This window comes from Ceratosolen solmsi, unplaced genomic scaffold (genome assembly GCF_000503995.2).
Source record: "Ceratosolen solmsi marchali unplaced genomic scaffold, CerSol_1.0 scaffold7, whole genome shotgun sequence".
NCBI lineage: Eukaryota > Metazoa > Arthropoda > Insecta > Hymenoptera > Agaonidae > Ceratosolen > Ceratosolen solmsi.
In genome coordinates, this window is record NW_011948413.1 from 3,784,451 (window position 1) to 3,795,278 (window position 10,828).

The following is a 10,828-nucleotide window of genomic DNA, read 5'->3' on the forward strand; positions in this document are numbered from 1 at the left end:
ATATGTATTTTAATCTGAAGATCATTCAAAGTTATGAGCGATAAAATGAAAATCTACAGATGCAATCCACACTATTGTTTTTGTCTATAACGATTCCATCGCTTTAAAGTAGATTAAATTCTAGCACCACAATAAACACTAATTCATAAATTTTCAGAGTATTATAAAAGGAATATCACTGCAAAACAAATAAACAATTATCGTCAGAGGATCGATGCCGGATATTTCAGCAGCACATGGAATTCCATGTATTATAAAATTCTCAGGCTACAACAGCTTAAAAAATTACGAGGTTCGTTGGTTATCCTTTTAATTGGATTAGGGGTGCCGCAGTCGCAAAATTGCTCGTTCTCCCAATTTAGCTTAAGCACCGTATCACGAGGTCGGTAAAACCATTGGTCAATTACTTGAAAGATGTGCTAATTGCCACGGTTGGGTAATTAATTCTCAAACGCAGAGCATTCCGTGGTTGGGAATTCTATCTTTGTACGTTTGCTCCTGGAAATCGGCCGGACATCCAAACGCTCTTTGCCGTGTGACTTACGCGTTTTTATGACGTGAGATTGACAATGGATCTTCATTGTTAACAGCGAATGGGCGAACAAGTTCTTAAAATCAGACACTCATGAAATCGGAGAAAAAGCACGATCTTTTACGTAACGACGTTATCGCAAGAGCTCGCTTATCTTCTTCCCCAGTAGTGGCTATAAAGCGTTACTTAAAAGAGCGTAATTATCGTAGGATTAATTAAAGCATTTTTATGTCTGTCGTTGGTAAAGTAAACACCATAAGCAGCAAGTTTGTTAAATTTATAAATCCTTTTGGAGTAGCCGTTAGCGATAGCCTCTAATCTATGAATTTATAATTGAGATTCGAAGCTATTAGGTTTTCTTTTAAATAAGATTTCTTGCGCTTAATGATCATTACGAGAAAATTTGAACACTAATGGCAAAATATGGAGACTTGCGATACTTAAGGTAGCGATAGATATTTATAATCATTACGAAACTAGTATTTATAATATTCGTTGGATCGATTCCGAAAATTTAATAAATATTCCGAGATATGTATCTCCATTGTTACTTTACCGTTTAAATGATTAAATACAATATACTACAATCTATACCATTATTAAAGAAAAAAGAAAAATACATTTTGAGACAAATTCATCGTATCTTTCCTCAATCTTTCCCTTTAAATACTTGACACACCGAGGCTTCTGCAATATCATCACAAAAAGCAATGATAATTTGAAAATTCAAACCATTATGGAATCACAATTTTGCATCGTCGTAACTGCCTCCGTATTTCCCCAAAACAGTTTTTCTTGACATTCTGAAAAGGAGAAGTCTACCGGTTCCGCAGCCATGTGCGCGAATAGCGCGAGGCTCGCCTCGGTAGTAAAGCCTCGGGTCTAATCGCCCAAGCCGTTGGTCCCTCGCATTTGCCGCAAGGAACCGATAAGCGAAAAAGAGAGAAGCAGGTAGGTCATTAAAAAAAAAAAAAAAAAAAAAAAAGAGAGAGAGAGAGAGAGAGAGAGAGAGAATAAAAAAGAACGAGGCGAACGCTCGCTGACCTTTTTAAGCCGTGAAGGGGAAATTCGGTCCGGCTGTCGGCCGTCGCCGCTGTTCGCGCCACCCCCGTGCTTCTCGCTTCATAACGTAATGATCCAAGACGGTGCTCAACTTCTTACGTCTACACCGGGGGCGACGACCAACAGTTCTCAACTGGCTCGTAAAGAAGATCTTTTTGTAAGGCGGAAGGAGAAAAAGACATGCTTTTTTTTTGCTTCACCGTGCGCTCTTTTTACTCTCTCTCTCTCTCTCTCTCTCTCTGTCTCTGTCTCTGTCTCTGTCTCTGTCTCTCTCTCTCTCTCTGCCTCTCTCTCCCTCTCTCTCGCTTCGGCAAATATTACTTTTGTATTTTAAATTTTCACTATAAGATGAGAGCTTTGCTTTTTCTTAAATATTGACATTAAGCTCGCTGCTACCGAAATGAGGCTCAGATTCGCGATAATAGTTTTTACTGATAACGATTACCGATTTACTCCTACATCAAACTAGAGAGCCTTGGGAAAGGATTCTGAAATATCTTCTGCAAGATCTTTGTAAAAGCTACTACGAATATTATCATAAACAGTGGCATTAGAATATTTAAGCCTTATGTTCAATTAAATGAAATATGCTTAATAGTCCAATGATTGACCATACAAGCCCATTCTTACTCTCACTACAACTAGTCCGCTAATATATGTAGACAGCATTATGAAATGGCTGCTTGCTTAAAGGCTTGCTTAATTTATGGATAAATATAAAATCACATTACTTTAATGAGGATTTCTGTAAATATCTTGCAGTTGCGCAATTAATTTCTCAAACAACGCTTAAGCATCGATCGGTTAAAATTATCAGCATTATCGAAGATATTAATATATATTGATTGATGAGTAAATTGCACTTTACGGAACGATTAAACGCAGTAAAATTCTACGTTTCCTTAGAAGATAACAGATTTCATTAAAAGAAATATTATATTAAAATTTTATTAAAGTGATAAATATTATATTGCGTAAAGTAATAAAATCAATGTTGGATCATTATGTAATTTTGCGTGCAGTTTTTACTGTAATTACAGACTTGAAAAGCAAAAAACGAAAAATGTTTTTAAATGATTATTTGGATATTTTATGCATAAATTATATATACTACTCATATTGACGTAATAAGCGAAACTAATTAGCAAAAATCAGGCACAAAGAACTCGTGTACGAGATATGAGTCAACTGGACTATTGTTAAAAGGGTTTTCCGGTTTCACACTGCATTACGTGAATAATGTATTCTCTTTCTTTTTTGTCTTTTCACCTTATTCTTCTATCTACCTTTTAATTATTAAGCTTTTACATTGAATCACAATTTAATGGTATTTCAAAAAATTTCTATACATAATGTTACCAATCAGATCATTTGGAATTTTATCACGTTAAGAATGCAAAGCGATGACTTTTATCCATAAAATAAGCTGAAAATAGTTTTAAATTACTCATACTAATTTAGGTAAATGAGTTTACAATGGAAAAAGAAATTTAATATCAAATTAAAAAAAATAAAATTTATATTCTGAAAAAAAAGGGTTTATTTATCTGCTCATATTGCCGGAACATCTTCAAATAATATTAATAATATCGATAAAAATTGTTTAATTATAATACGTATTATTTTAAATGGCCTCTGTTTTTAAAATTTCGGATAAATGGATAAATAGAGACATTCCTTACTCATAGTTTTCTTTTGGTCTGATGCTCGAAAAATATAATGCAACTTCTGTTTTAATTTTTTATTTGATATGTTGTTATTTTCATTTAACCTTGTATATGAATTTTTTATCTAACATCGTATATAATTTTGCATTTTCGCTTATTCTTTTTCCAGTAATTTATAAATAAGCGAATGTACGAATGAGATAGTATTTGTACTTAATGACCTTCTAATATTTATTTTCTATATTATATTCAAACTTATATGTATTCTAGTAATATGGATATTTAATAAAGGTAATTAATGAAATTTAATATTATTGAATAATTTAAAAAAATATTTATCACTTAAGTACCATATAATAAGTATGATATGATTAAATAAAATATTGAATAAAATATGAATGTAATAGCTGTAAATGTGTCTATTAGAAATAAATTTAATTCGTAACAACAATTGTATTTTAATACATAGTCAAAATTTCATTATTTGCTATTTCATAATTGCAGTAAAATATTTTAATGGTCGTTTTCTTACCCTATTGAACCTTGATTTAAAATGTAATTATATCAATATTATGTTTCACAATCTAAGTAATAAAATATTGTAGCATGTACAATACTTATAGAATATGCAATAAATTTTATTGGCTTTAATCATATTCCTCTTTTACATAATTCTTTAGAAATTGAAAAAAGAACAGAAAACTTGTGATTCCCGTATAGGAAATGTATACACACACAATTTATCAAGAGATACACCGATACGGGTATCCGGTCTACTTTTTTACTAAGCAGAAATAAGTACATCGAGAAGAAAATTAAAGAGCCACGTGCCGTACCACAGTCCCAAACGTAAAATTAAACATTCATGAAATGTATCGTGCTACGCCGATCTTTCCGGTCGCACTGTTTTGCTACGTTGGTAGAATCCAAGTGGAAGATCAAAAATGACAGAGAAAGGAAGTACGAGAAAGAGAGAAAAGAGAGAAAGAGAGAAAGACCACGAAGAAATTACGATTACACGTATAATTTTTGAAAGACTAATTTATCGGTGTTACAAAAATGCATTAAGGTTTTTCGCGTTTACACTCAGCTGAAATTCAGCAATCGTAGGCAATATAATGTAGGCAATATATCGCAAAATCACTCTTTAAATAAATTTTTTACGATGTTATATGAATAAGGAAAATTCGTTTAAAGTGCAAAGAAACCAATATTTTTGTCAATCGCTTGTTTTATTTTCAAAAATTATGATTTTGGTCATATTTTAGCAAAATTGCTTAAATTCCTCTTGAGATAGTATCCTAAATACATCAATTTAGACGTGCCTAAAATATTTGTTTTTTTAATGTACTGAAAACGATTAAGAAATATAATTTACGAGCTTTGAAAATGCAAGAAAATAAACATTTTCATTTTTATAGTTATCAATGAAATAAATAATTAGTAAATTAAATCATGAACGAAAGTAATTAAAAAAGGGTTAATTACCTTTTAAAAATTACAATAATAATAAAGTATATAATACACAAGTTCACATATGCATAACTAAGTACTGTGAAAAGGTTCTTGTATTTAATTTTCATGTATTGGAAAATAAAAGAAATATTTATTTATTATTGAATAAAAGCACATTAAAGCTTTATCTATGGCAATGAATTTTACAGAATTTTTAGTACTTCATATATTTTGGTAATTAACACTAAGTAATCTACTGTAGAGAGAGAGAGAGAGAGAGAGAGAGAGAGAGAGAGAGAGAGAGAGAGAGAGAGAGTGAGTAATAGATTCAAATTGAAATTCTCACTTTTAAATTTTTATTTTCCATCAATAAAATTTGTAAGTGTGATTTTCGAACGGATTTATCGTGACTTTACGTACGCACTCTAAATCGTACGATTCCCAAACAATTTTCCATTTTTATCGATATTGCTCAATTATTAAGAAGTACGCGTACATTCTTCTTTTATTACTCGTAATGGAGCAAGTTTTTCAACTCGCAGAGTATTTAACTTCGAATAGCCGTAAGATGGCTACTCGTAATTTTTTTCGTTTTATCCCTAAACGCTGAAAAAATATAGTAACTTATAAAGTGCAATAAAAGCATTCGAAAGATGAACATTAACCAACTCAAATATTCAGTCCGGCACAATTTATACTTAAATAAAGTACGACTTGCAAAAAAAATCTTGCTTTCATTTAAATAATGCATCTACGTATTTATTTGAGGCAATAGGTTATTCAACTAGAACGTTTATCATGCTTTATAGATGAAAAATTTAAAAAGTGATTTTGCAAATAAATTCCAACAAATAAGGGGAAACGAAATTCGCTAAAACTGGCAAAATGCTAGTCTAATAATTATTGATTGCAGGCAGCCTATAAATAAGAAGTTTCGTCCAAGAGAGAAAACAAAGCAAAAAAGAATTGAAGGGGGTTAATTTGGCGCTCGGAGGCGTGTGTGCTCATCTTAGTTTATGAATGACTTCGTTAAGGGCTGGTGTCCGGGAAACATCCGCGGGCGAGTTAAACAATAGCCACCAAAGTGGGAATCGAAGGGGGGAGGGAAAAAAGGACCAAACGACTGAAAATCGACAGGTGTGAGCCACGACGTTGGCGTCGGCACAGATCAAAGAGAGCGTGAACTACAAACCACTAATAACTGAGTTCCCTCTCGATTCAGTGGCCATTACCTAAAGCCCCGAAATTCGGAAGTGGTCGCGCGCACTTCTTATATCTATGTATATTGCATAATTGCATAGGCTTTTTGAAGGACGAAATATACGACCCGCCAAAATTACGCCTGTATAATCATTCCGTGCGAAATTGCCAAACCTTGTCCTACGTACCCTCATTTTCTAGGGTATTAAGGTCATTCGATTTTTAACTTGGGATGGTACTAATTCTCTACTCGCGTGCACGCATTATTCTCCATTGTATAAATTTAATTTGAAAATTCAGCTCCAGTTCGTTATTTATTACTTGTTTATGCCACACTTTTGGAATGAATAATATAAATATTTTAGTTTCACCTCATATGCCGTATATACAATTAAGCGCAATGAAATTTTCAATGCAGATTTCGGGAGAAAAAGAGCCGAAAATTGTAAAAGATGATATATTCTATTATACTATAAGTATTATAAATATATATACATATACATATTTCATCTTTACACAAAATTAAAAATTAAATTATGTAAAAATAATCATAATGTCAGAAAATTTAAGAACATAGAGTAGTATTTTTTTATTTTGATTCACAACTGTCTATTATATTGTATGATATTAGTATATTAATGGTCTACTATTTTGGACTTATTATTTCATATTGTTAAATTATTTATAAAATTTACAATAATGGTAATTTACGAATCAAGAAAACAATCTTTTTGTCTTTTAATAAAAATCCAATAAAATAATAACAATTATTTTTTAAATAAATAAGTGTTATGTTGTTATTGTTAATCAACTACGCATCACTTTATAGTTTAGCTGATGAAATAAAATGACGATTTTATCATTGACGTTACAACTAAAAATGTCAACATGATAAAGCAAATTTATTCACTCAAATTGTAATTAAGTTAACTCTAATAAAATTGAATACTAATAAATGTATATGATACATTTAAATTTTAGCGCCAAATAAATTGCTTTCTCGATATGTTAATTATGGAACTAGTCTACTGAAAAATAAATAAAAAATTTTAATTTAATAATATTTTATCGACTGATATTCACAAGCTTGTATTTTACACAAATAACTATTTATCCAATTTTTTTTTGTTCGAAAATAATTCTTACAATACATTTAGTAGTTGTTTTGTTGCCAATATTCGTCACCAGAGAGCACTGTCTATCAATCTGAGACTAATCTCAATTGAATATATTAAATGCACATTGAATCGTAAGATCAAAACATCATGTAATCAAAAAACTTTACTTGAGTCTTTTAAATATAATGAATCTTCCAAATATATAATTATTTAATAATAAATTGCAATATTGTAAAATGAGTAACAGTATGAATGAATATCTGTTCGGGCGAGTGAAAAACTCGTTAAATAAGCAATATTATATTATGAATAATTCTTGGCTAGCCGATTGTATCGAGTATTATTTAAATGATCACGAAAATGTAAGTTCAGATTTCATATTTATAAAAAGTCAATTTTCAGAATACAATTATTAATATTTAGAAAACTTTTTGAAAGTTACATTTGCATTGTTTTACAGCCGACACAAGATGAAATTATAGCATTTGTTATGAATCAGTGGGTGCTTTGCGATTTAAGAGAAGTAAATAATGAAAATGGATGTTTACCAAAAAATCTTACAAAACAAAAATGTATCACACTACCTGGCAGATATATTCTACAGGTATCATTAGTGAAAATGTTTATTTATAATGATATTTCATACGACTAATTGGATTCAATTATATTTTTAAGATGGAAAAAATGTACGATATATCAACATCTAAGTATAAACAACTTGAAAAAATAAAAAATATATCATCTGATAATATTGAAACTACTGAAAAAGAAAATGGATTGCAAGAGGATAAATTTCAGAACTGGGAACCAAAAAGTAAAAGAATGTTGCAATTATTTTTAACCGATGGTGTTCAGGATATTTTAGCTATTGAATACAAATCTATAAAATCTTTAAAAGTAATAAAATATTTAAATTACAGATTATTTATAAAATTTGTTTGATTTTTTAAAAATATTTCTTATAGGATAACTTGTATCCTGGATTCAAGTTGATGATTAAAGGACCTGTTACTTGTAGAAGAGGAGTAATATTATTAGAAGAAGCTAATATATCGGAAGTAGGTGGAGAAGTTGATAGCCTATTAATTAGTAATGCTGTAGAAAATGTCTTCGCTAGAGCTTTGTAAGTTATTTTATAAACTATTATTAGTCTTTTTGAATAAAGTGAGAAATAATTTTAATTGAAGATTTTTTTTATGTATAAAATTACATTGATGCTATTTATTAAAATAAAACACTAATAAGTGTAATATTGATTTCAGATTATTTTCTTATTTCTATATATTTTAATTATAATGATAAATTATGATAAATTCTTTGTATTTATAGAAATATGGCAGAAAATTCAGATCCATATAATGATAACAAAAATCTTTATAACAAAGAAACTAAAGATAATTACAATATTCATAAAACAATTGAGTTAGAAGATGATTTTGATTTGGATTTGGAAGTATTAGATCAAATAGAAAAACAAATTCAACAACAGGATTCCAGTATTAAAAATATTTTAAATACTTCTATTAAAAAAAATGAACAGAAGTCAATATCTACATTTCCTAATAATATAAATAATTTTCAAGGACAAACTGTTGATAATACTATTAAAACTCACAAATTAACATCTGTGTCAAAAAATCAACGATATAATTCCAATAGTAATTTAAATCTCCATTCAAATAAATTAGAAATGCAAAGTGATAAATTCGATTTTCAAAATAAAATAATAAATATTGAAGATAATAATTCATTGTTAGAAACGGATGATGATCAAATATTTGAACATTTTTCTGCATCAAATCGTATTTCTGTAGCGTCAAGCTCATCTAAAAAGCTATCATCTTCGTTGCAATTGACTCCAAATCAAAATGAAGATGACTTTCCAATGGATAATGAAATATATGATGTAAATGAAGAAAGTAGTTCATTTTTTAAAATGTCTAAATCAGAAAATGAATTTCCGAGTATAAGCGGAACTTTATTTAGAAAAAGCTCAAATAGTCAACATATAGGAAATAATAAAATTTTGACTTGTAAAAGTAGCAAGTTGGAACAAAAAGATACTTCATCAAAAAGTACATTCAATGAGAATTCCAACAATGATGTAAATAAAGCAAATTTATCTTGGAAGTTAGGATTATCACTGCAATCTAAAAATATTTTAACACCATCCATAAGCAATCTATCTGATTTTCAAGATAATGACTTTGAAATGGATGATTTCGATGGGAATAATGACAAAGATAATTTTTTAAATAAAAATGATAAACTTGAAACCAATAGTCATAAATCTAGTCAAGCATCATTAAGCAGTTTATCAAAATTAAATACGAATGCAATTATGGAAAATTCACGTATTTTATATTGTACTAGAGAAAATTCAAATGATCAATCTAGTGAAAATAAATGTGAAGAATATAATTCATTACAATTGATGGAAAATGATTTTGTAAGTGATTTTGGTAATGAATTTGAAAAGGAAATGGATGTAGATAATAAGTTATCTACTAATCAACAAAAATTATATAATTATAAAAAGTCTGAAATTGAAAAAATCGAATCTTCAACGGCTACATCTCTGGATCAAATTACCTATAAATCAACAGTAGATTCAACGAGTATTAAAAGATTAGCAGTACGTTTATAAGTATTCATAAAATTTCTTTTAACGTAGTACTTTGTAATTGTGATCTCCTAATGTATTTAATAGAGTCTATCACCTGATACACATGTACCACAAAAGATACGCTGCCTAAAAAATTCACCAAAAATCACTGACTATTTAACTAAACCAACGTTATTAAATGAGGGCATTCCAAAAATTTGTGAATTTATGTGTGAGATACTAAAACAACCATTAATGGATGAATCCATACAAACAGTAGTAAGAGGGAAAGTTATTAATATTGTTAAATTAAACTTATTAAAAGGAGACAATGGATCTTATTTTTATTTAGAAGGTACTATTACAGATTATACTGCAAGTATAGATGTTATTTTTTCGTCTAAGGTATATAATTTAAAATATTGATATAAATTATAGTTTAAAAAAAATTTTATTTTAATGGAATGCGATTTTGGATAGGTATTAGAGAATATTATTGGATATACAACTAATGAGTTTAGTCAAAAAAGAAAACAGAGTAAAACGGATTCTACTATTAAGGATCAGTTGAGAGAGGTATTAAAATATATTCAATAGCCATTTATTAAACTAAAAAGTATTATAAATCAAATTTTTTTTTCATTCTACAGGATTTAAAAAAAGCTCAACAAACTTTAAAAGTTATGGACGTATTTATGGAAATAGAATTAAAAAAAAATGTAAAAACTATCGTTTTAAATACTGCAGAAATGACTAAAGAACAAAAGAAATTTATGGATAATCGGGTACAATTATTGAAAAAATGAAATTTTGTATTATAAATAGCGGTTTGTAGATTACAAGAAACATATTTTTTATTCAACTAAAATAAAAAAATTATTAACTTATAAAAAACATTCTGATAATAATTATTATAACTAAGTAGTTTGATTACATTATTACGTAATTCTCATTACTGAATTTACCTAACGATTGTTTTTTTTTTACCTTTCAAGATCTTACATTATTACCATTTTAAATTATATTGGTTTAGAATTTTTTCTTTTTTATCAATAATTTAAAGAATAAATTCTTATTTAATTATAATTATAAATCGAATTCACAGTAAATATCACTTTTTTTAATACAATAATTATTTTCAGTCTTCCTAAATTGCTTTATTTTACATAAAAATATTCTAATAACAGAA

At 28.6% G+C, this 10,828-nt stretch overlaps 1 protein-coding gene across 1 annotated transcript; it reads left to right on the forward strand.

Moving 5' to 3' along the window:
* The first annotated feature begins 7,173 nt into the window (after window positions 1–7,173).
* LOC105367292 (uncharacterized protein MAL13P1.304) lies at window positions 7,174–10,456 on the forward strand. Its single transcript, XM_011505948.1, has 8 exons — window positions 7,174–7,396; window positions 7,495–7,638; window positions 7,710–7,931; window positions 8,000–8,157; window positions 8,364–9,669; window positions 9,745–10,044; window positions 10,120–10,215; window positions 10,290–10,456. The coding sequence occupies exons 1-8, from the start codon at window positions 7,271–7,273 to the stop codon at window positions 10,443–10,445; spliced, it is 2,508 nt and encodes an 835-aa protein (XP_011504250.1). The 5' UTR covers window positions 7,174–7,270; the 3' UTR covers window positions 10,446–10,456.
* The last annotated feature ends 372 nt before the right edge of the window (window positions 10,457–10,828 follow it).

Coding starts and splice junctions, on each gene's coding strand:
- LOC105367292 (XM_011505948.1), top strand. CDS start 7,271: ATGAGTAACAGTATGAATGAATATCTGTTCGGGCGAGTGAAAAACTCG. Junction 7,397..7,494: donor ATTTAAATGATCACGAAAAT/GTAAGTTCAGAT, acceptor ATTGTTTTACAG/CCGACACAAGATGAAATTAT. Junction 10,216..10,289: donor TTAAGGATCAGTTGAGAGAG/GTATTAAAATAT, acceptor TTCATTCTACAG/GATTTAAAAAAAGCTCAACA.